The sequence below is a fragment of the Mesoplodon bidens genome (assembly GCF_964165515.1).
Source record: "Mesoplodon bidens genome assembly, chromosome: 11".
NCBI classification, from domain to species: Eukaryota; Metazoa; Chordata; class Mammalia; order Artiodactyla; family Ziphiidae; genus Mesoplodon; species Mesoplodon bidens.
In genome coordinates this window covers 43435778-43455772 of record NC_138167.1, presented here as the reverse complement: position 1 = coordinate 43455772, position 19995 = coordinate 43435778, and the positions used below count along the sequence as shown (strand labels likewise).

The following is a 19995-nucleotide window of genomic DNA, read 5'->3' as shown; positions in this document are numbered from 1 at the left end:
CCAAGCTTGCAACTTCACCCCCAACCATGCCTCCTAGCCCAGCTCCTTAATCCAAACCAGAAACCTTCTTCTCTGATCCAAACCCTCAAATTCTCAATGACTGAAAGAAGCGTGGGGTGAAGTAAAGGGAGGGGATGAGAGGTCAGTTCACTGTTCCTTACCTCCCTCTACAGGCAGACTCGGCTGGCCTTTTAGGGTAAGGAAGGGAATCAGGGAACCAATCTGGGTTTGACCTGCCCCATGATCCCCTAGGCTGAGGAATGGGGCAACGGGAGTCCCCCAAGAAGAAAGTTTTTACTCCCATGCTGAAAGGCTGCAACAAATTCACACAGAAATAAGGATCCAATTGGCTTAGCTGGACACTAAAAATCAGTGATTTCCTGCCTTGTTACAACACCCCAGACTCCAATCATCTCAAGGAGGGTTATGAAATTCTCAAAAGTGATCATCTTAAACATTCTAACGGAAAAATATCACACAGTGAACTGACTTTGTAGGGATGGCAAGGTTTTCTCTCATCTACAAAATCATAAAGAAACAAATAAAAATAGAAACTGTTTTTCAAGGTTAGGAATCCCTGTTTTAGACATCATTGCTGAGAAAATCAGAAGGGCTGAGGGTGGAGAGATGCTTCAATCCCCAGAAAGAGAAAAATGGGCGATATTCCTCATCCCCACACCTCCAAAGGGGAAGTGAAAAAAAAACCTGTGTACTTTCCTTTCCCTCTCAACCCCTTTCCTCAAGCCCCCTTACTTACTTCTACTCTTAGTAACATGGAAGTAAAAAACAGAAAAAAGGGAAAAGGAACTGAAATGATGATAAAAAAAGGGAAAAACAGGAACAGAGAAAGGATGAACAGGAGGAAAAGTCAGAGAGAGGCAGGTAGTTGGGAAGAGGAGAGAAGGGTAGAGAACACGTGGAAAGACAGAGCATCCTGTGTCCTGGTCTAGGAGCCCACGTGCCTGCACCCTCCCCATCCCCTTTGAGGAACAGGTAGCCCGAGCCCTGCTCTCTCCCAGGGCTCAAAGCAGCAGCTCCATCCCCTCTACCACCCAGCTTCTCCTGCAGACAGGACTGGAGTGGTAAGGCAGGAACTAGAGAAAGGGTGTGTGTGACAGAGGACAAAGGAGCACAGTCAGGCTCAGGTCTCTCAGAGCTGGCTCTCCAGGCTTTTGCCCGGAAGAGCTGAAACAGAAAGCAGCAGAGGGTTACAGCAGGGGTGATAAGTTACGGCGGAAACAGGCTGCACAGAGAGGTGCTGCATGGTGTTGGAAGTAGCAGGAAGGAAGGGTCCATGCCGTTCCCACACAGCACAGGCAAGGGGTTTAGCGCCCCTGCCCTCCTCCCCTTCCCTGCAGAGCTCACCTGCCCCCACTCCCGCCCTTGCTGCAGATGTAGAAGCAGAATTTCATAAGCTGCAGCAGCTGTGGCCAATACCTCGGCTCCCCATCAGCTTCCTTCCCCAGAAGACAGCAGCAGCAGGAAGGGGGAGGGAGAGGAAAGGGCGCAATAATAACCCCAAACCTTTTCATCTCAGCAGCCCCCATATTTACCAGCAAGCTCAATTCTCGGCAGCTCTCTCTCTCTCCTTGGCTCATAACCAAATGATCGCACAAGGCTCTGCTGAGAAGGGGCAGGAGGCCGCTGAGCCGGCCTCACCTCCCCCAGTCTGGGAGGGGGCATCACATTATACTGAGAAAGAGACGCACCTGTTTCCAGAGGCGGTGTGGGGTAGAAAGAGCTCGTAAAGAGTCCCAGGTTGTTGCAAGAAAGATAATAATTTGATGGGGCTGAAATTAAATGTCCAAATTGAGGCTGCTTATGGACTTTGAAGGGGGTGGAGAGAACATGGGGTGTGGAGACCAGAAATGAGAAGAAAAAAAAAGACAAAGAGAAAAACACACACGATGGAGTAGACAAAGGGGAGGAACCGTAAAAAAAAATACAGACGCACAAATAAAGATAGGAGCTGAGAGAGGAGGGAGCTGGCACCTGGAAAGCAAGCTGTGACAGCTGCAGAGGCGGTGGGGGAAGCAGGAGAGCAAGGGGGAGGAGAAGACAAAGGCTGAGGAGCCACGGAGCTGAGAAGCAGACCCTTCCATTTACGTGTCTTCACCGTGTCCACGACTTTAAGCAGGGGAGTCCATGAGGGTTCTCACTCACCCTTTACCCCCACCCCCGCTCTGCTGGAGTAACAGAGGGCACTGTACCCGTGTGGCACGCTCGCACACCAGTTGGCCCAGCTTTGCTTTGTTTGTCCCCCACCCACCCCGCAGGTCACACCCCAGGCTCGGGGATCAGCTCAGCATATCCACGGGCTCTGTGTAGCCGCTCTCAACAGTGGGGCTCTCAGCCCCCAGCTCACACTTCCTTCCAAAGGGCGGAGGCTGCCTGGGGGGCTGCTTCCTCCTAGCAGGGCGATTTCAAGCCATGCGCTCGGCCATCCAACTAAGCGCAGACTCCCACGCTGCAGCCCTCCATTTTCCCCAGGCTGTCGGGCCTGCCTGGACTTCCATGAGCTCTGCGGCCCTTTAGCGGAGACAAAAGGGAAGGCACAACTGGCCGGCGGGGGCCTGGCCCAGCACCCAGAGACAGGGTTCCCGGGAGACGAGGAGCGGTGCGGAGCTCATCTGAGTGGCGGCCAGGCAGGCATACCCCCCGACACGCCAGAGGGAAACAACAATCAAGACAGTTGCTTAGGAGTGGGAGTGGGTGTCAAAACCCCCGAGTCGTGCTTTCTGATGAGCCCAAGGCAAAGTGGCAAAATGGTGAGAGAACTAGAAAAAGATGGAAAGAGAAGGGGGTGAGCAGTCCCAGGCTTCAGAGTTAGAAAATAAATAATGTCCAGAAAGGTCTGGCTCTGAAGTGGACCAAATGGCTCTCCTGTCCCATGTTTATGGGGTCATGGACCATTAAACTAGCCAACCTACAGATGTCTTCATAAGACTTTACGAGATTAGGCTGGGGAGACCCTATAACTCAGCAGCAAGAAGGGAAAACAAGAGGGAGAATTGCAGATAAGAGATGGTGGAAAACGAGCGGAGGCGCCTCCTGGGAGGATGTCTGGGTTCTGGGATCCCTCCGTCTTCACTTCTCACTCCTCTGTGAGTTTTTGCCCACGTATCCATTAGATTCAGAACGGCATCAGGCTTGTATCACTCAATAAATGCTTGATTATCCACACACTTTTTCCTTCCTAATCCAACCTCCAACTGCCCCCACCATGACCCACAGTCATTAGATCCTCAGTTTCTTTGGTATTTGTGAAATCAAAATCAAAATCAAAAGCATAACAGCTCATAAATATAATTCACGTGTATTGGGATTTTCAAACCTGATTCCGATTGTTTGTCCATGTGGTTTTCCACAAATTCTAATAACCAGGGGCTGACTTTTCTAGGGGTCCCCTGGGTTCCTAACGGTTAATGTTTATTCTCTGAGCCATTTCGAGGAGACACCAGCTCCAAGACCAGGAAGGCATACAGTCTGAAGGGGTTAAGGGAAGGAGCAGGGAACAGGATACACGTTCTCTTATTCCCTCAGGCTTGCGCCACCCTGTGGCTATCCGCACAAAGTCAGAGACTGACAATCCTTAGAAAAAAGCCCTTGTTCTCCAAGTCTCTCAGCTCTTTCACAAACGCATGCGCAGCCACTGGATGACATTTGGGGCCCAAATTAACGAAAGAGTGTAAGACCCAGATTTTGGAAACCACCACTCAGGATCCGTATTTGAAAAGCAACCATTTATTAGAACCAATACAAGAGTATGAAAAGAGGGAAAAGAGGAGTGGAAGAGGGGGAGAGAATGAGGTCTGCATCAGATGTCAGTTGTGGAAACACATAAATTGCCTACTTTTAAACATTTACATTTAAAAGGCGAACATATATATATATATATATATATCACTTATCCTAAAAAAAAAAAAATCAAAAGCAGACATGTTTGGCTGAAATAAAACCAAGAAACACAACCAAAACTCCCCCACAAACCAAAAAGGTCCATAGAGAATTCAATTTCCCATTTTTCCATTCAGAAATCTGGCTACAAAGTGTGATTTGTTTTGCTACTCAGGATGGTACCGAGTGCTGAAAGAAACCCAGCCTCTGGAGTCTCTCAGATCCCATCCTGTGGGAAGGGGTGAGAAGGCCTGTGGCCGTGGGCAAATCAACTCCTGGCTACTTGGCAGGATGGCAGACCGTGCTCTCTCCATCCTCCAGGACTCCACAGAACCGCCTGGTGCCGCCAGTGCCGTGAACAGAGGAGCAGAGTCCACTCAACACTGAGAACCAGGACGTGACCGCGGCAAGGGGCCAGGACCTTGTGCTTTTTCAGGGGTTACACATCTAGGGCCAAGGAGAGGGAAAGGAGAAAGAGCCCTGTTGGGAAGAGGAGCCAGCTGAGCCCCTGAACTGAGACAGAGAGCAAGGCTCTTGGGCCCACACCTGGGCAAATACAAAGTGTCCAAAGCTTTCCCAAACCAGAGGGAAGAAAGGTCAAGGTCAGGTACAGACAGTGGACACCGAGAAAGAGATGACAGATGCTGAATACAGTGAACTGGATGAAGCTTTCAGGAGCATCACTGCCCAATTCTGAGTGTTAAGCTTATCTCTAGAAAAAAAATTTTCCAAGATGTGGCTCTTTTTTGGTGGGGGATGGAGGAAGTGGTTATGCTTATTGAACCAGCTGGTTCCTATGGGGAGGCAAAGGCTCGGGTACAGATACCACGAAGGGGTGAAGTGAGCCAGCCGTCCTGGGATCAGTTCAGGGAGCAGCAAAGCCAAGATATAAACCAAACCCACTGTGTGTGCCCTGCTCCCAAGACAACCCAAGTCTGTTCCAAGCCCATGGGGTATGGGACCTTAATCCCCAACCAGCAGCAGCATCCCTGATTCCCTAATCCAATGTTCTTGGGTCTCAAACGGCCTCTCTTTGTGGATGCAAGACATAAAATATACTAAGCACTTTCCCCCGTAACATCCTAAGTTAAGTCTGGACTTTAAGACTTCAACATTCATGGAAACACTGTCAACATCTGAACTAGCAGCTTTGATGAGGGGTGGGGGGCAGAGAATTTGCCAAGGTCACTAAGTAGTTCCAACCTTGGGACAGCTCAGTGAGGACAAAAGCCTATGGCAGGCCTAGACCTCAGCTCAGGGCATCCTCCGTCGAGGACCCTAAAGTATTCTATCAACTTTGATTTGCAATGCCTCACAACACCCCTGTGAGGTAGGTCAGTATTATTATCCCCATTTGACAGATGGGGAACTGAGGCATTGAAAGGAGTGACTTGCCCAAGGTCAGCCATTATGAATCAGTTGAGGAGGTTGGCACCATAGTCAGCATCCACTCAATTCTTGTCCATCCCCGGAGCATTTTACATCTTAGACTGCACTTGGGAGCAAAAGGAAGCGGGTAGCACACCTCACCCTGCAAACCAGATGAACTCAATCAACCCACAAGTATTAACTGATGGCCCATTATTTATCTAGCACAAGGCAAGGAACCTTGGAGTAGAAACAAGCTGCTTCTGAAAGTCATGTGTTCATGGGTGTCTTGAAAATAAAATTACAGTTTAAACATTAAGGGCATGAATCCTTTTGTAAACAAATACTCACTTTACCCTAAGAGGTGAAGGACTAAGTCACACCATCAAAATTCTATACTGAGTAACCCAAATTCCTAAAATTCAGAGTGAAGCAAGACCACACTCAAGCAGAAAGCTAAGAACAACTTCCTCAGTGGTGGTCTGGGTAGTGCTCTGAGCTCCAAGGTTGGTGGGGAAAGGCCAGCCACTGCGGTGGTAGCAGCCACATTCTCTACAGGCTCAGCTAGGAACCAACCCTAGCACCACCCGACACGCCCTGCTGCTACTCGTCCCTCCCCACAACACGCAGGGCCAGCGTCTTTCCAATCTTTCTGCCTCAGCTCAACCTCAGGAGTTGCAGTATCTTCAAAAACAGTCAAGGATATAGATGGTGACACTTACTTTTCCATTCAGGGAGAGGGTATAAAGTGATCTCTATAACTAGTCAGAAGACACGTGTAATATTCTTACCTCCTGCCAGAGGCATAAATCTTTAACAAAAGAAAGGCAAAAGAAAAAACATGTTCCCCCCTCCTTTGGATTTACACTGGATTCTGGTAGAAATCACTATGACCCTTACCCTAAAACTAAGGGGAAAAAAACTAAAACCACAGCCAGTCCTGGTTTAGAATCAAATCCTAAAGCTCCTGGAAACTGCAGAACAGTGACTCGAGCCTTAAAAGGGCCATAACATGATGAAACTCTATCTTCTAAGGTGTTCTGGAAGGATCTCCAGGCAGGAAGCCCCTCCTTTCCTCCATACCTACTTGCAGTAGCCAGAGCAACAGGACCCTACGTACCTCAGAAGCTCGAAGAATGATTTATCAATACATACAGTATAATGTTCACCAGGGATGCTCTAGTTCCAGGAAGGACCAACCGTTCCAAGACCTAAATATAAACCTTTTTTCATTGATGGCTGATCACATTGGGTAAGACCAGGTGATGAGAAAGTTCAAGACTGATTAAAGCAGCAGTGACAGTTCAGGTTCAGTCTGTGTTACAGGAATTTCTCAAAAAGCATGACAAACTGGCCACTGGGGCCTGGGTCAACTGTGAGGGTCACACCTGCCAATGCCAGGGGACATCGCCAAATTAAAAAAAAGAAAAAAGAACAAAAGGAGAGGAGAGAGAATGGCAAGAAGTTCATTGCATTCAATTTGGCCTAATTTCTTGATAATAGTTTCCTATTAGATTTTCTGATTAATACTGATGGCTCTTACCTAGGCAGTGATAATTAGGTTTTGATCTATTGTGACATTAATGATCACAATCAGTTGACTTTGAAATTGTTTTAATTAATGGCTCGTCCCCTGTCGGCTGCCTCCAGTGCAGGTTCTGTCCCTTCCCCCACCACCTTGTTTTAACTCCTTCTCTCACTGACCTCAGAGACAAATATAGCATTGGAGGGTCACTTTCTTCCCATGAACCAAGATTTTAAACTATCTTAAAATATTTCTCTGACAGGGGAGCAAAATGAGATGATGTTAGGTGAAATGAGAGGATACGGATAAAAGGCAAGAAAACACGCTCTCAACGAATAGGAAACATTCCATCTTAGAAAACCACCACAGTCAAGCATGATGTTAAAGTGGCAACGACAAGCTGAAGTAACTCTAAAAAGATGAGATGAGGTAGTTTAAAATCCAAGAAATCCAGCGCAAGCAAAAAGAAACTAGAATTTTTATGAAGCTATCCAAAGAACCGTCACACTTTAGTCAACTTTCAATTATCCAACTCTCAATTATGCAGGCAGAGAAAAGTAGCATTTTTCCTGTGGTCACATGGTCAGAACTAGGACATTTCTTAAGGTCAGACTGTTTCTTCACAGGGCTAGGCCTCACCCTGGACCTCCCTAGACTGATTAAATCCGAAACTCTGGGTCATGTGTGTTTCTGGGAGAGGTTTCAACATAATTGACACAAGTCTCTGCTTAGAAATCACCATCTTGAGGTGTTAAATAAAACTACACTGCCCAGAATAGATGCCCAGGTGTTACCAGATGTGCCCCAAGCCTTTTTTTTTTTTTTCTTAGCAAATCTTCTGTCATTGGAAAGTATGTCCCTGTTTTAGGCTTCAAGCCAGCCTCATGTTAATTCCTTCAAAAGGAATGAGAAACTGAAAAAGGTGTGAGCAACACTGATAAAATATCCATAAGGAATACATTTTACAGAACCCACAATAAAGTAACAACACGTAACTGGATCTGCAACATAGGTAATACTTTCCACAAGCAAGGATTAACTACCTTTTTTTTTTTTTTTTTTTTTTTTGCGGTAGGCGGGCCTCTCACTGTTGTGGCCTCCCCCCTTGCGGAGCACAGGCTCCGGACACGCAGGCTCAGCGGCCATGGCTCACGGGCCTAGCCGCTCTGCGGCATGTGGGATCTTCCCAGACCGGGGCACGAACCCGTGTCCCCTGCATCGGCAGGCGGACTCTCAACCACTGCGCCACCAGGGAAGCCCTTAACTACCTTTAAATACTTTGGCAAAGAGCCTCGAATAGGGACTGAAGCCAGGGCTCTCAACCTCCACTCACCTTTCTCTTGTAGTAGCATTTCTAACCAAACCTGTTATCTTTATTTTCTGGAATAAAACAACCGTTGTTGTGGTCCATCTATGGTCAGTTAGTTCAATTCACCCAAGGTCATGTCTTTTCTACACACGAACCAGTTGTCACCCTCCTACTTTAGGGCCACAAACTATACCAACCAGTCAGTTGTCTCTGCCCTCAAATATAAAATGTGTGCCCATTTGTAGCATTTATTACAATGAAGTATTAATAGTTCATCCCACACCTGTATGAAAATTCTTTGAGGTCAGGGACTGCATCTTTTTGAACTTGGTATCCCCAGGGCCAAAAAATGTCCGTTAAATGAAATGCATGTTGATGCACGCTAAGGTGGCTGGAATGTGGATGGCTCAATAGAAATCCACCACGATTAATTGGGGGGCGGGCAATACCGAGCATGTGCTCTTGGGGGCAAGGCTGGTAACATCTCTATTTTTGAAAACATAACTTTTATGATTAGTGGTAAAGCCAAAATGAAACTGAAATACACTGGGTCCAGACCTTTCCTCTCTCTGCCCTGACACAGGTATGCTTGGTTGGTGGTCTAATTACAAAGGTACAGATCTCAACACTCTAAAAACCTAAACCAAAAGGATGGAGTCATGGGTGCAAAATGAGCTTTTCCTTTGACCTAATTTGTGAGAAACCATTTCCACATTTCAAATCTAATGATATTACCCTTCCTGAAGTTCTCAGGTCACTGCAAACTTATTTTAGGCCCTCAAATTTGAACCCTAAGGCAAAAACAATCACTCCCCAGCCCAAACACAGATCCCTCTGATCCCCTACAGTACCTTAGGTAAGCTGGGCTACACACAGATCAGACAAAACCACAAGATGAAAATCACAGGCGCCTTCCCTGAGGCCAAAGGATTTGGCCTAAAGATAAGGAAATTGGATTTTGCAGGGAGGCTACAGCACAAGTACGAAGAAGAGTTAAGAAGAAACTAAAGCTGCAGGAACTACACGAACAAGACCAACTCTTCTTCAACAAAAAAAAGTAGTATGGATATACGGCTGGGGGCCAGCCAAGGACCATAGACTTTCCAGCATTAAGGAACACCACAGGTCCAAATGCTCCCTTGAGCAGATGAAAACTGGACTGCAGGGGGAAAAATGATATGGCTCTCTCCAGGTTAAAAATGGGCGCTACCATCAGGGTTGACGTTCTCTAACAGCTGATCTTAACGTGAGGGGATCTGCCCCGCCCAGGGCTCAGAAAAGCAGCTATGCTGACCTTGATAGACTCTGCTGGTCAAAGCTCTGCTACATTCTCTGGAAAGAGGAATCCTTGAATGCTGATTTCAAGAAAAAATTCAGCATTAGAAAGATGTTTTGAAAGAGGACTTAACATAGGAAAAATATACTTTGAGCACCTGAGACCTAGATGTTTAAGAGTGCTTAGCCCAGGGCCACTAACTCTTCTGAGAGGAGAAAGCCCCATGAAAGCAGGTTTCTCTTTGAGGCTGCAATCCTCCAAAGGCCTGGACAGCTACTCAGCACTAACAAATGCCAGAGGAACAGGCAGGCACCCATCTCCTTTCTGCTGAGGGCTAAGATCAGTATTGGCCTCTGGCTCCCTCCGTTCCTATAGAAGTAGCAGTGGGTAGGCAGGGAGAGAACAGGTTGTTTGGGCAGCACTCAGTACAAGACCATGATTCAGTAAACTGTGGACAGAAAAAGACGAATGGAGTGGAGACTGAAGTACTGAAGAGGTGATGAGTAGATGATACTGGGGTTTTTTGGTTAAAAGAAATCAGATTTTGATGAATGCCTTATGTATTACCTATAACCCTGGCAACCATGTGTCCCACGTTTCTCAAGACCAGTCTTGGTACCAAATAATTTGGTCGTGTTCTTTGTCCACAGGCTAGATCTGGGCTCTAAAACTATGGTCACTGTACTTTGCTTACATCCCCACTGCTCCTGGGAGACCCACTCTGGCTACATGGATAAGCTGTCATTTTCTCCACCTGCAAACTCAGAGACCCAGATCACGTCCTCAGTGGCTCTGGCCTACTTCTGTCCTATTCTAGTATACCCTAATTGATATCCTTAGTTACTTGTATGAAAAATCTCTTTTCTGACTATCCTTTCTTTCAGATGCCCATCAGATTAAGTACTAACAACTGTCAACTATCCAGCACTTTATCTAGGCCTTTTATTCCTTCAGAGAGTTAAGGGAGATGGAGATAAAACCCCTACCCACTTGAGGTATGGGTTATGAGTTCTCCCCCAATCACACTGCCATTCAGAAGGATTTTCCTGGATGGCTGAGACCAAAAGCTTCATCGTTCCAGTCTGTCATGTCACTGCAGCAACAGCTGTCTTCTCAACCGTGCAGTATAATTTTTGACATAATTTACACAACCACACAGAATTCAATCAGCAGCTGGGCAGGGGAAGCAATGTTAACAAATGCTATGAATGGGTGTATGATTTGCATGTTATTTGGCTCATCTGTGGACTGGAGCAATCTCTGCACTCCCCTCGTTACTCTGAATAATCTAGAAATGGTTGAATGCTCCTGGCCAGACAGCTATCTGTTTTAAAACTCAAAAGCAACCACAAAAACCTCAATGGCTGGTGAACTCTAGAGTTAAGGCTATTTCAAGCATTTATTCTTATCTCCTCAGCTTTGGGCTGGGACAAGGATGCTCAAAACCCTGCTATTTCTTTACTTTTAGTCTTGATTCTCTAGCCCCCTTCAACTACAAGAAAAAAAGGGTAATGAGAAGTAGGGTGTTTCTTGGGGAACAAAGGCAGAGGATATAATCAGAAAAATAATCTCTCAATATAATGGTAAAGCAGGAAGAAGCCAAAAGGGAAGTATTTTGCTGAGTAGGGAGAGGTCGTGTCAACATGCTACTGCCGGGGCCTGTCACTCTCTGAGGTTGATAGTCTTCCATGGAAATGCATTAAAAAAAAAATAAAATACAACTAAGAGTTTGAGGGCGGAGAAAGGGAAGAGCATTAATACTTTGGGGACTCTTGGTGGCAAATCCAGGAGTCATCAAAGCAGGAAATTTATGATTATAAACACTATGAATATTTAAAATTGATACTGTGGCCAATGGCTCCCCTCTAAGAATTCCCTACTGAAAAATAATGGCATGGAGGGAAACTTGGGTCCACTGAGAAGTGAGGGTCAGGTTTGAAGCCTCTTTGGTAACAGGAATGCTTTGGGAGGCCACAAAAGTTGGCAGGGCTGGAGGGTGCCTAGCACCTTGGCACAAGCAAGCACCAGGCAGTCACTCACACCTACATAAATAGATAATCCAAATGGGAGGGATGGAAGGAAATAATACATATATGCCATGTGATAATAAAGACAATTGTATCCTACCCCATCATCCTCATGTACTAATAGCTACAAACCTCCAGAGTCAATAATCTTGTCATTTTATGACAGACTACACCAACTTGCAGAAGCAGAATCAGGGATTGCTAAGAAACAAGGCCAAAAGTCCTGGCGCTAAAAGGAGTGCCTTGACAAACATGAATGTAAAATTTCAAGCCCTCCAAAGGATGGAGCTATTCTGGGAGGATGGGTGAGGATGAACAACAGAGGGTGGCCCAGAAGACCACACGAGGAACCCTGTATTCTCCTGGGTAGAGCTGAATGAGGTTGGGAAAGCCCCAACAGGTAGGCAGTTGCTATTGGCTTTTTAAAAAGATGGGCAACATCTTTTCCAACCCAACATCTCAAAACAAAGCCTAGCTGGTCATCAACATGTTCTAAGAGCCAAAGAAAGAAACCAAAATTCATCATCATTATAGCAAAATCCCCCACTAAAAAGCGACCGACCCTGAAAAGATCAAGACTCTAAGGTGATTAAAAAGTTAAGACTCATCTTGAGGTCACAGGGGAGCAGAAGGAAGAGAGCAGGGCAAAGGAAAAACTGGTGAGAATTACACACAGTACGTAAATGCCTGGTCTTCACAGAGAGACACTTATCATGAATCAGACCATCAGTTATGTTACAAGAGAACCAATACCAACATCTCTCCTGTGGAGCACAGTGATAAGCACATTTTTTATGGATGTGTTTAGGATAGAAGGGGGTGGGTAGAGGGAGAGGAGGCAGGGAGGTGAATGTATTATGTACAAAGAGAAATGGCAGAGACCACCCCCTCCTTTAGCTCTTTGCTGTTTCTTTCTCTTTGTTTTCCGCATCCTCAGGATATGCATGCCACGTCAGTCTCTCTTCATAAAATGCTATCACAATTTGTGGACATTTAACATTAGCTTCTTTTGCAAGAACCAGGTCTGCTTCATCTGTGTCTTTCCTGGAGAGAAAGAATATGAGACTTAGAACGAGAGGAAGAGCAAGAGTCTGTCCAAACATAGATTTATGTTATTAAATTATGATTTAGCTGACTTGATTTCCTCTCCATCTTGATTTCAAAGGGAAAAGGATCCTAACAGTTCCACACTTTCAAGGAGAAATTTAAGTAAATGAATCAAATTGTTAGTAAATATCATTTAACCACTACATCAGAAAGAAACAGAAGTCTGCAGCTAGAATAGATCGAAAACAGCAGGCTTAATCAAAAGGCTGAAAATTAAACTACTATATGAATTCTGCTCCCATAATTTTTATTTGTGTGTATGAGCATGTGAGTGCACACACAATCAAACCTACATTCAGCCCTATTGATTATGCATAAATTGCTCAATCCAGTTTCTGGATCATCTGGATCATGAAAAGGTCCTAACCCTCCTCATCTTGTGGCCTTTTTAAACACTCATCCTTTTGGTCAGAACTGTGGATTGAACAATAAGAAAACAGAAATTTAAGTCATCAAAGAATGTAAAATCTAGTCACTAAAATGAAATGTAGGAATTAGTTGCAAATTTCAAGTACCCAAGTTACACATGCTCTACTATCCGGTATAACAAAAAACTCTAGCAAGTTCCTTAACTAACCAGGATTCCAAAACAAGAAAAAAAATATTTTAAATTAAAATTCCACTGAGATGTGAGCAAAGACGACTAACTCCTTCTCTAGAAAACAGAGATGTTGAATTCATAGAGGTGAGCATTATGGATGAGAAGAGGAGGGGGAAAACACACAGCTCAGAGAGGCTACCCAAATTTGGACTGTGGTCGAAAAAGCTAGTTAATATGTGAATGTAAGTCATAAGTGCCATATATGGCTGAGTGGGAAAAGCAGTCAGTACAGCTCCTTACTTCAGACAGAGTATAGTGATTCTTCAAATATAGACTTTTGGGTAATTTACCAGCAAAATTTCGATCAGATAAAATATTAAACCTCTTGACTATACAACTTTTAATGTAATTAGCTTCCTTTGTGGCACTGTAGCATGAACCCTCTATTTAGAGACCAAACTTAAATCACAAGCCCAGAACACTTGGAAACAGAGAAGTAGTGAGGGCCACACCATAAATCACTTCATCTTTAAGAAACCAAATTGAAGGGAAGTAACCACACTTTCCTTTAAGAGCCATTCCCTCTACCGGATGAAATAACTTGTGCTTTGGCTAGTGTTATTCTTAATGCTTTTTTTTAAGATTATTTTCCTCTTTTAGACATTATTCAGTGGTCTTGGTCTTCAGCGATGGCAGAAAGCGTCACTCAACTGCTATCCCATGGCCACAGGCTCATGGTGTGACGGTAAATGATTCAGAACTGTGTAAATAAACGATTAGGTCACATATATATGCTTCCTACCTCAAGTCTACCATTCTCTGGTATGTGGGCTAATATAATTTGGCTTAATACCAAAGCTTTACAATGTCTTAAATCCATTCTGAATCATACTTCCCATTTAATACTGACAGTTGGTATCAGTTAACAATTTAGATCACTGATGATCAAAATTCTTAGTTGGGGAATACTCAGTCTTCCCTCCCTATCTTCCATACGAATTCAAGCCACTGGTAAAGAAACACAGTCGCAGAGTGAGGCCCAATCTCTCTCACCATTTCATTAGGAACATTAAATCGCCACAGGAATCTGTCGCCCCAATGATCTTTTCTGGTTCCAATCCTCTCTCAAAGCCCCGAGCGATATCATTGCTCTGCTATAAATAGAAGATGAAGAAAGGTTACAGCTTGGAGATAAGAGCAAAAAACCTCCCCATTTCTCAGCTCAACAAAGCACAACCTAAGTTAATATTACCGGATACCATTTTTGTCACCCAATTCATAAAGTTCTTAGAACTTAAACACAATACTGGGTCAGCCAGTGACAATGATGCTAAGACATATTTTTGCAGGAAGATGCAGTTGTCCTTTAAGTATTCCTTCAAAGGATTAGGAGTGGTCCCTAAAACTGTGTAATATCCCTTAAAATATTCTGGAGTCATCACCTAGGAACTTCTCTAATCCCCTAATCTAATCTTGATATGATAAATGGACTACCCCTTAACTGTTGCTTCTGAGATGATAAACAAGCCCCCCTCAACTAAATCCTTTTTCATTTTATAAACTTCAAATATACCACCCCTCAATCTTTATTTTCTAGACTTTTAGTTCACCTAACACTGGCCAATATTTTTAATACTTCTTTTCACACAGTCATCTATATATTTATGAAAGAACAGAGATAAGAATGATTCAAGGCACTACCATAAAATAGCAAATTTCTTTCAGAGCTCACATACTGTAATACCCACATACTTGGGGAAGAGGCCCTATCTGTGCCTATCCCCTCCTGATGGAGATAGGTCATTAGCTTTAGAGAGCAGAACTGGACAGTGATTTAAAACAAACTGATAATTCCGTAGGGGATTATCCAAACTTGGTCAAACTGCAATCTAGATAAGGCGCATAGGGTCTGATTCAGGTGTGACGGCACTGGTGAGAGCAAAATGGTGAAATTTTATACAAACCAGGTAATTTTAAAAACCTCATTATGGAGGATAATGCCACTTATCTAGTGGCAACGCAAAAAAAGATTTAGAAAGACTGCCCAAGTGAACTAAATCTCTGTCTGATTTTCATGATAAAATCTCTTTGATCTGACATTCACCTTGCTTTCTTCTGAGAGATACATTCAGCATCCAGGTGGTCCCCAAAGATACCAGAACCCACACTGGGAAGGAAATTCCATGATGAATCAGGGGACATACAGACTCAAAAGCATAGCCTCTTTTGGGGGGTGCAGAAAGGGAGGAGGTTCCCAGATGTGCACACAGCTGCTCACAGCTGGAATGCTGGTGCACAAACTAAGTCGTAAATCATAGCTGGCGGCTGAAAACAGTTTGCCACATAGGGAGGGAAGGGAAGAAAATCGTTCAAGCTGCTGAAAAGGAGCCGAGGTGAGGAAAATGCTAAAATCATTACACAGGCAGTAATCTTAAATCAGGCATAATGCCGACTAACAAAGTTCTTCTGCAGTGGTCTAAAGAAAGAAACAAAATCCCCTCCTGCACCTTTAAGATACACAATCACCTATCTTCCCAGCTGCCTACCTGACAGCCGCCAGCACTGCTGAGAATGCTGTGGGGCCCCCAGATGAACATTACAATGTAAGGGACACGTAGGGGTGGTTCTCAAGGTCAGCAGCATCAGAACCTGGCCTAGGAACAAACTCTCTGCACTGGCCAGCATCTCAAAGCCAGGTCACTTCTTTTGAAAAGGACAGAAGCCTTAGGTTGAGCCAGGACACACTATATGTCACAAATAGCTACAGAAGTCTTATGCTGTGTTGTTTTTTGGTCTTTTTACTTAGCTAGAAAATGAATCAAATGACAAGAGCCAGAATACAAAGGGCTAAAAAAAAAAAGAAAAAAGAAAGAAACAAGTCTTAGCTCCTTAGAGAAGGGAAGGCATTCTCAAAGTATTTACCAGTACACTGTATCACAATGATATACACACCTCACCAGAATAGGGCAGTTTTGAAAATAAGATTGTAAAACATAAAATTAACTAGGGAAACAAATAAGGAGACAAACAAAAACCTAGAGTCCACTTTCACTGGCAGCCTCCAATCTTTCACTCTTATTTCAATTCTTTTTGGAAAGTTGGTCTCCCATTTTCTTTCCTCGGGAGACCAGGAATCACTTGTGTTAAACCTCTAGAAAATACTGATGCCTAGGTCTGACCCACAGAAATCTGAATTTAATTGGTCTGGGGTGCATCTTGGGCACTGGAGGTTTTTGAAGCAACCCCCCAGTCCCCTGCCATGATCCTAATGTGCAGCCAGGGCTGGGAACTGATGCTCTAGAAAGATGGGTATCCAAGGAGAATGAAGATAAATAAGGATGCTTATGGCAGTGATGCTAGAAGATTCAGAAGCAGACTTACGCTTTTATTTTATTAAACTTTAAGGGTACAGTACATCCTTCACCACAAAAGGCTTCACAGCCTTGAAATAAATGAAAGGAGTGGAAGCTGATGGGTGGGGTATGTGTATATGTGTGCCCAGATGGAAAAGATATAGACGAAAAAAGGAGAGAGGCAATAACTGCTTATGGCTAGTTACTTGAGAGCTAAAATTCAGAAGAATTAAGGCAACTGAATCAAACCAAAATTTCATAAACACATTTTTCCAAACTGAACAATAAAAAGATTCAAAAGGAAGATGAAAATTAATTTATTTGGAGTATGTAAAAATATAATAGGATCAAAAGAGAATATACATGCCACTGAACTGTTCACTTTAAAATGGTTAATTGTATTTTATGTGGATTTCACCTTAATTAAAAAAAGAAAGAATATAAAGGGTTGAAAGTAAGTGCTACCTTTGGAACAAAAGAAAAGTGAAGCTTTTTAAAAGCTCCTTTTTATCCTTAAAAAATTCACCAAAGACTCCCTCTCTAAGATAATTAGCCACTTATTCATGGATAAGGCACAGAGTAGCTGAATGTTTCATGGGATTTATTTTTGCCACCCTAAGGCAATTCAGCGAACACATATTACGTTTCTCACTCATCCAGGAGGGGGCGCTGTGGTCGATCAACATGTCTCCCTGGAAGCTCTTTTGTTCAATAATTTACCTTGCAGGCCATCCTTAGAACAGAAATAACCAAAATAATGCCCTTGCTTTGGAAGGAGGGGGATTGGGGGAGGCAGAATAATAGTTTGCGGGGGGGAAGGAGAAATAAAGCTTACCTCTCTCTTTTTTTTGGATTTGATATCATCAGCACTGTTTGAGAAATTGGATTTCCTCTTGTTACCTTCTGACTTCTCCCTGGGTTTGTTATTTTCACCCTCCTTCATCTTCTTATACTTTTTCATAAACTCAGAAATTAGCTCAGGGCAATCCAAGTTTTTCTCAGGTTCCCAAGTATTGTGCTCCCTGGGCAAAGAATGGAGAAAAAAGTAAAGAAATGAGGGTGGCGGGGAGGAGCAGGAATCCAACATCTTTATTTCAAAGACGACAAGTAGGCAAAAAGGAAAGAACTTTGGCTTAAAGAAGATAACAAATTTGATCCTAGAAATCTAACCAAGAGAAAAAATATATCCACAAAAAAAACTTGCACACAATTACTTATAGCAGCATTTTAACAGCCAAAGACAGAAAACAACTCAATTGGTGAATAGATAAACAAAATGTGGTATATCCAGACAGTGGAATACTATTTAGCAACAAAAAGGAACATAATATTAATATATGCTACAACATGGAAGAACCTTAAGAACATGCTAAGTGGGCTTCCCTGGTGGCGCAGTGGTTAGGAATATGCCTGCCAATGCAGAGGACACAGGTTCAAGCCCTGGTCTGGGAAGATCCCACACGCCGTGGAGCAACTAAGCCCGTGCACCACAACTACTGAGCCCGCACTCTAGAGCCCGTGAGCCACAACTACTGAGCCTGCGTGCCACAACTACTGAAGCCCGCACGCCTAGAGCCTGTGCTCCGCAACAAGATAAGCCACCGCAATGAGAGGCCTGCGCACCACAAGGAAGAGCAGCCCGCCCTCACCTCAACTAGAGAAAGCCCGCGCGTAGCAACGAAGATCCAATGCAGCCAAAAATAAATAAATTTATATATATATAAAAAGAACATGCTAAGTGAAAGAAAACAGATGCAAAAGACTATACATTGTCTGATTCCATTTACATGAAACCTCTAGGAAAAAGACAAATTTAAAAACAGAAAGCAGGACAGTGGTTCCCTGTGGCTAGGGCTTGGGATTAAATACAAATATTTAGGTTCAAGGGAATTCTGGGAGGTTACAGAAATGTTCTAAAACTGGAGCATGCTGATGGTTGCATACTCTGTAAATTTACTACAAATCACTGAATTTTATACTTTCAATAAATAAATCCTATGGTATGTAACATACCTCAATAAAGCTGTTAAACACTCAAATATAAGTTCTGCTTTGTAAGTGGCAAAATAATGTGATTTCATACATATAATCATCTATGCAAATGCTGGAGAAGACAACCTAATTCTAAATGCACTCCAGTTTATACTGTCTTAAGTATGTTACTTATATTTTGAAGAAATGCCAACAAGTTATTGGAAGATTAAAATAATTAGAAAAGAGACAGTAAGGGCTTAAATCATTAGAATACAGACGAACCATAAAAAGGAAAAGACTCAAAACTGGAATTTGGAGTGCATTAATTCAAAGCTCTGGATTCAACTTATGGTTACTAGGTATACATTTTTCAAAATACATTTTTATATTAGTAAGCAAAAACAATCCAAATTTAAAAATTGTGTCTAATTAAATTTGGATCAAGGGAGTCCTACTATGAGGAAAACAAATAGTTGGTATTCACAAAGTTGTTCTCTGTATCCCCAGCATAGGTTTTAGAAAAGCAAACCACCAACTACCATCCGCAGTTTACGGAATCAAAGCAAGAAATCTCTCTACACGGGAAAAACTAGACCAGGTATCCTCTTCACTCCTATAACCAAAAGACCCGTGGCAGAGGTTCTTTTGGTTATATAGTAAGAATTAGCTACATTAAGATATATCTGAAAAAAAAAAAAAAAAAAGATATATCTGTAAATATACCATATCTGTAAATATACCATAGCAGTTTCTATAATCCATTCATTGACTGAGGAAAAATTTTTTACATTTATGCACCATTCATTTTAGATCCTTCATTGTTTTTGTTTTTTGAATAAGGTATCTTTAAATTGGACTGGTTTCAACACATGCCATAATAACTCAACTAAGTAGCAGAATGATGGGGAAATCTGAGATATTTACTCTAGACTTCAACTTTCTGCAAAAAGAGCTTAAGAATGAAACAAAATTTATTTCTAAATCATTTGAGCCAAAACCGGAAAAGCCTCTTCCTCATAGCTCTTCTTTCAGCAAAAAAAAAAAAACCAAAACAATTTCCTCATACAATAACTTTCTCCTAAATCCACAGAATATGTATGTAAGTTTACTATCCCAGGAGAAATCAAGGCACGAAATTCAAGAGACGTGCCAACAGTGTAGCATAATAAGCAAAGCAGATGCAGAGGAAGGAGAGAATCTCTGTTGCTAGCAAGGAAAGCCAGTCTTCGAATGACATTATCCCTTTTCCTACCATATTGGTATTGTTGTTTCTACATCAATCAATTTTCACCCAAAAGATAGCACGGTATAGTTTATAAAGAACCTGGGTTTTAGTGCCAAAGAAATCTGATGCTGGGTCCTTGTTTCAGCACGTACCAGTTCTGTTATCTTTGGCAAACAACTAATTTCCTCATATGTAAATTGAAAATACCTCTAAAGGCTGTTATGAGAATTAAAGAGAACACATGAGGTAGAATATGACCACTGCCTAGTAAACAGTAGGTACTTAGTTGTAGACAATGCTGAAGGGGCACAATCTGTTCCGGTCTTTAATGATAAACTCTGGATATTTCTGACAAAGTAAGGACAAATGTTTAATCTGGGACTTCCTTGGTGG

General features: G+C 43.1%; 1 protein-coding gene across 6 annotated transcripts in view; it reads right to left on the bottom strand.

Moving 5' to 3' along the window:
• Positions 1-3728: 3728 nt before the first annotated feature.
• Positions 3729-19995, bottom strand: part of CBX5 (chromobox 5) — a 36170-nt gene continuing 19903 nt past the window's right edge. For all 6 annotated transcript variants that reach the window (XM_081248330.1, XM_081248329.1, XM_081248333.1 and 3 more), the window contains 4 exons: positions 17239-17425; positions 14104-14204; positions 8059-12446; positions 3729-7833 (listed from right to left, as the gene is read on the bottom strand). In XM_081248330.1, coding sequence (XP_081104456.1) covers positions 12296-12446; positions 14104-14204; positions 17239-17425 — 439 coding nt within the window. In that variant the 3' untranslated portion in view covers positions 3729-7833; positions 8059-12295. The remainder of the gene's footprint in view (positions 7834-8058; positions 12447-14103; positions 14205-17238; positions 17426-19995) is intronic.